The sequence below is a fragment of the Mesitornis unicolor genome, unplaced genomic scaffold (assembly GCF_000695765.1).
Source record: "Mesitornis unicolor isolate BGI_N332 unplaced genomic scaffold, ASM69576v1 scaffold37576, whole genome shotgun sequence".
In the NCBI taxonomy this organism is placed as follows: Eukaryota; Metazoa; Chordata; class Aves; order Mesitornithiformes; family Mesitornithidae; genus Mesitornis; species Mesitornis unicolor.
Genome location: NW_010189559.1, coordinates 2,020 through 7,234, shown reverse-complemented (window position 1 = coordinate 7,234; position 5,215 = coordinate 2,020). Strand labels below are relative to the sequence as shown.

Genomic DNA, 5,215 nt, shown 5'->3' with positions numbered 1-5,215 from the left:
GAACACAATGAGGCTGTACCCCGGCTGTGGGTGTCTCATTCCCAGCCCTAACCTTGCAGCTTATCCCAGGGTCATCCCTGCAGGTGGGCTCTCAAGGACCTTGGTGTGCATGCGTGCCCTCCTCTCCTGGTGGAGCACGCTGCAGTGTTTCTGTGGGCTCTGCCCCTGGCAGGGTTGCCTTCCTGCTGCAGTCCTGCACTGCTGGGCGCTTGGCCGACAGCTGCGGGGTCACCGGTCTGTGTCCATCGGCAGCCTCTGCCTGGCCACTTGTGGGTTGGGGTTGGTCCAGTTGTCTCTCCTCAGTCAAAGCACCTGCCTGTGTCCAGCCTGGTGTGTGGAACAGTTTTCCTAATCTTCAGATAAGATAAAACACCAGTGAAAACACCATAAAGACATCAATGGCTGGAGAGGCTTGTGTGGGAGAGAGGGAGGTGCTGGCTGAATCCCACCAAGGACAGGAGATCACAGGGCCTGGCCCCCTTGTGTGGAGCTGTTGTGGATGGGTCTGCTGGGCTGGGAACGACACAGCCACATCCTTCAGGAACTGACTTGCTTTTTTTTTTTCCCATAAGCACCAGCCCCTTTGAGATCAGCTGCAGCTGCCATGGTTGTGTTTCTCTTTCTCTCTCCCTTTTTCTCTAGCTGGTTTCCAGAATGGAGGAGCCACTGTCAATGGAGATGTCTTTCAGGTGAGAATTCAGCCCCTTGCTCTGGCCCAAGGGTACTATGTGGGATTAGGTGGGTACGGGGCCTGCACTTCATTGCTCAGCCCCAGGATTGACTGGAGTTTGCTGTCCAGCCCTAGTAACAGCTGTGGTGCTCCTGGAAAGGTCTGGGTCTCAGTGGAGGGAGTCTGGGCTGCTTCATTCTCTTTGAGGAGAAAATTAGTCCTGCCATGACCAGCCCCAAATCTGTTTGCAGGTGACCTGTGCCCCAAGGGAGTGCCAGGGCCCTGAGAACAGATGACAAATTCTCCTTTCTCCACAGAAGCCCCCTCTCTCCAGCCTGGGTGGCTCCTGGAGGCCTCTGGGCCAGTCAGGAGCATCTCTTGGCAGGAGTCAGAGCCAGGACAGGGCTGCCATGGGACACTCGCTTCGCTGTGGCCTTGCTGCCGAGTCCTGGCAGCATCTGCCATTAAACCCACTTGCCCCATGGCCAAAGCTGTTCTGTGGTGCCTACCCGTCTGGGTCTCAGCTCCTTCTGTGAGTCCCAAGCCCAGCTCTGCTGGCTACAGGAAACAGCATCTGACAAGCCCTTCACCCCACTCAGCACGCAGCACAGTGGCATGTGTGTTGCCCGTGCCGAGTTTACTGAGTGATAATCACATTAGAGACGAGACAGACTTGATTAGATTGGGGATCTCGGAGGAGAGCCTTAATCCCCTGGCTGAGCTGGGTGTCGAGCCGGGCGTCCTGGCCAGCGGAAGGTGTTAGGAGTGGTGCTGGGCCTGGCGGAGCCGTGCAGGCAGCTCCGCTCGGAGGAGCGAGGGAGCCTCTTGCTATGGGCTGGTGCCCAGGCAGAGAGCGGTACCACCCTCGGGCCCTGCCTTGTGCCTGGGCTCTCCCTGTCTGTTGTGGCCAAGCCTGGAATGGAGCTCAGTCCTGGGGCTGCTGGTGGCTGTCCCCTGCTGTGGGGCTGCCCAGAGAACGCGAGAGCTGCGTTTGCAGTGAGCAGCAAGTCAAGGGGAACGTTGGGGCGTCTTTGTGGGTGACACATCCTGGGACTGGAGCTGGGACAGCAGCTTGAGCTGCACTCTGGGGACACTGTCCCAGGCTGTCACTCTCTCTCCTCGGCTTGTCTGAGTGCTGGGTGTGTGGAGTCCTGTCCTGCTGCCAGCGCTTTAGGGTGGGAAGAGCTGGTGCTGATGGTGAGGTCCTCGTGTCCTGCAGGAGTCCAATGGCCCCACGGATGCCTATGCAGCCATCGCCAAGGCCGACCGTCTGACCCAGGAACCTGAGAGCATCCGCAAGTGGAGGGAGGAGCAGAAGAAGCGCCTGGAGGAGCTGGGTGAGACCCAAGGCTGTGTGTAGCCACGCTCGTGGCACCTCACGATGTGGCAGTCAGGGCCCTTTGGGTCCCTCACTGGTGGTGCCCCTGTGGCATCCCAGAGAGGTGTCTCGTGGCCCATTCCACCTGGGTGCTCCTGTCAAAGATCTGCAGTGCTCTAGTGGAGATGGGGGACACGCCTGGGGGGCTGCCCAGCAGAGCCAGTGGGTGCCAGTCTGGCTGACGGGGTCTGTTTTGCTCTGGCCTTAGATGCGGCATCGAAGTTTTTTGCGTGAGAAGGCCAAGAAGGACCTGGAGGAGTGGAACCTGCGCCAGAATGAGCAGATGGAGAAGAACCGGGCAAACAACAGGTATGGCAGGGTCAGCATGGCCATGGGGGCTGTGATGGGAGCTGCTGTGTAGCCAGATCTGCCTTTCTGGGATGTCTGGGGGCCTCTGCCCCCACAGTGGGGCCCAGCCCTGCGGGGACAAAGCTTTGCCAGGCAAGGGGAGAGGCCTCAGGGCTTTGGGCAGCTCTGGTGGCTGTGCAGAGCCGCCCTGGCTGGGACCACCCTGGGATCCCCCTGGGATTTCAGTGCCTCCTGACCCTGCATGGGCCTCGCATCAGGGCAGGGTTGGGGCACTGTCTGTGCAGCCCTGCCGTGGCTGGCAGGTTTTCCTGGTGCCACGTACGCTGTGATGAGTGGGTCACGCTCTGTGGGAGGACGCTAACCCCCTCTCTGTTTCTCTCTTTCTAACCCTCTGCCTGCCTGTCTGCTCTGCGCTCTCTCTCTGTCTGTGCCTCGGGGCTAGGATCGCTGACAAAGCCTTTTACCAGCAGCCGGACGCCGATGTGATTGGCTATGTGTATGTGCCTCTTACAGACCTTATCCTGCCCCGCAGGGCATGGGGTCCTGGCCTCAGCGCTGGCTGCCCAGCCAAGGGAAGAGGGGGTGGTGGGAGGTGCTGGGCCCTGGTGAGATCTCAGAGGGAGGATGGTGCAGCTGAGCATCTCCAAATGGTGGAGTCTTAGGAGGCAAGTGGAGCTTCTTGAGATGCCCCTGTTTGAGCTGGTTGAAGAGGCAAAGCTGTGGGGTTTTGTGCCTTTTGGGGTACAGCTCTGGGGGTGGAGAAGTCTTGGGAACAGGCAGATACTCCCATGCCCCTGGATGAACGATATCTTGGGTGAGTGCAGCCAACAGCAGCCTTGAGCACTGTGTGTCTCTGGATCCTGGAGGGTGCTGAGCTCATTGGCTGGAGCACGAGGACAGGAAGGGGGGACGTGAGGGGTTCTCAGACAGGGAAGGGTCTCCTTGGAAAGGGTTCTGCCAGTGACGACCCTCAACTTCTCTGCAGGGCCTCAGAGGAAGCATTCCTGAAGGAGTCCAAGGAGGAAACCCCAGGCTCCGAATGGGAAAAGGTGGCCCAGCTTTGTGATTTCAACCCCAAGAGCAGCAAGCAGAGCAAGGATGTGTCGCGGATGCGCTCGGTGCTCATCTCTCTCAAACAGACGCCCCTGTCCCGCTAGCTGCTGCCTGGCACAGCCGGGAGCGCAGCAGGGCAAGGCTGGGCTCACCGAGCCGGGCGGCTTCACGGAGCCAGCCCAGGAGGGCCCTCCCTGGTGCGTGCCTCGGCTGGGCTCGAGTCACTGGTTGTAACTTTCCCCATGGTTTTCCTTTGCTTAAAAGGTGCATCGGTCTCTTTTTACACTTATTTATTACTGTGGCATTTCCCCAGGAAGCGGCACTGGGTGGCAGAGCTGAGTTAGTGGGGAGCCCCCGGCCTGGGCTGTGCAGGAGGTTGTGCCCTGGGGCCTGGCTGAGTGAGGGAGGGAACACCCCACCCCGTGTTCCCCACCTCACCCTGTGCTGGGCATAAACCTGTGGCTGTGCTGGCACCAGGCCGCTGCAGATACTGCAGCCCCATGTCGGCCTGGGTCCTAGCCCCGAGGCAGTGATCCTGGTGGGACCCCGGGCTCCCAGCTGCCTTTCTGCTGGGGTTCAGAGCAGAGCTGGTGCGGGGCTGGGAGTGTGGAGGAACAGCCCTGACTCACCTCTGCAGGGAGCACGGCTGCAGTGCGATGCCGCTGGGCTAACGGGGACTGAGGAACACGAGTGCAGGCACCCAGGCTGGGCCGGGTCTGCCAACGGTTGCCTCAAGCCCAGCAGACCGCTCCCCAGCCTGGCTGTGCACCCTGAAAATCTGGTGGGGCTCTGAGCAGCAAGTTGCAGTGTCTGTGTCCCATCTGTCCTGTGAGGCTGCTGGTGTCAGGCAGCACAGGGGTGAAAGGGCCGTGGGGTGAGCGTGCAGGATGTTTTCTGTCCCTCCTGCAAAACCACCAGCAGTTGGGAATGCGGGTGCCAGGCTTTGGGGCCCCTTGGCTCTGCTCCTTCCCCTGCTGCTAGGATGGGAGATGGAGGGTGTGTGGTTGCAGGGAAGGAGGCAGGAAGGTCCAGCTGCTGTGGGGCAGGTCGAGCCCCCAGCTCCCTGACCCAGGGGCCCAGAGCAGGATTGGGCAGAGCTGTGGTGCTGGGGCTTGTGCTGTCCCTGCAGAACAACCCGCACATCTGCCTGCAGCTGCTCTGTGGCTCCTCTCTGGCCCCTGCTGGATTTGCACACCTAAGGCAATGTGGTGAGATGCCTCAGTCCTGCTCCCCGCCCAAGGCACATGCTTTACAGCCCAAACGCTGGCTTTCTCTCCTCTGCTTGGCAGGGCCGGCACCAGCCCCTCCGGCTCAAAGGCCCAGTCCCGACAATCTGCAAAATGCCCGTGTAGCAGGAGAGGGGCAGAGCTGTGCACACCCTGCTGCGTGGCAGCCTGGAGCTTGTGCCCCACACCTGACCCTCTGGGGGCTTGGGAAGGGCTTGCAGCAGCAGTTTGGGGGTCAGGGAGCACGGCCCACAAGACATTTGCTTGGGCCTCACTGCAGAGCCCTGCTCAGCCTAACAGCGAGCGCGCAGAGCTGTCCTGCCCCGCAGCTATGGCTCCGTGAGTGAGGAAAGTCACCTGCCCTGCTGCAGCCCTCGTGGGGTGAGCAGGCACCCCTGGCTCTGGGGCGCAGGCTCAGCAGCGGGCTGGGAAGGCAGTGGGTGTGTAGAGAGTCACTCGGTGTTGTGTGCTGGGATTGTGCCCCCGTGTCCATAGAGCTGATGGCTCCTACTCTGTCCCCCTGCACTCCAGCATGCATAGGCAGCTCTGCTGCAGTGGGGGATGGCCGCCGACGCAGGA

General features: G+C 60.9%; 1 protein-coding gene across 1 annotated transcript; it reads left to right on the top strand.

Moving 5' to 3' along the window:
- Positions 1-642: 642 nt before the first annotated feature.
- CLTB (clathrin, light chain B) lies at positions 643-3,677 on the top strand (the record flags this gene model as incomplete). The annotated part of the gene is given in 6 exon segments (XM_010186122.1): positions 643-689; positions 1,890-2,007; positions 2,257-2,272; positions 2,274-2,357; positions 2,800-2,853; positions 3,343-3,677. Coding segments are annotated over 6 exon segments (491 nt in total), but the record flags the coding sequence as incomplete, so codon positions are not given.
- Positions 3,678-5,215: the final 1,538 nt, after the last annotated feature.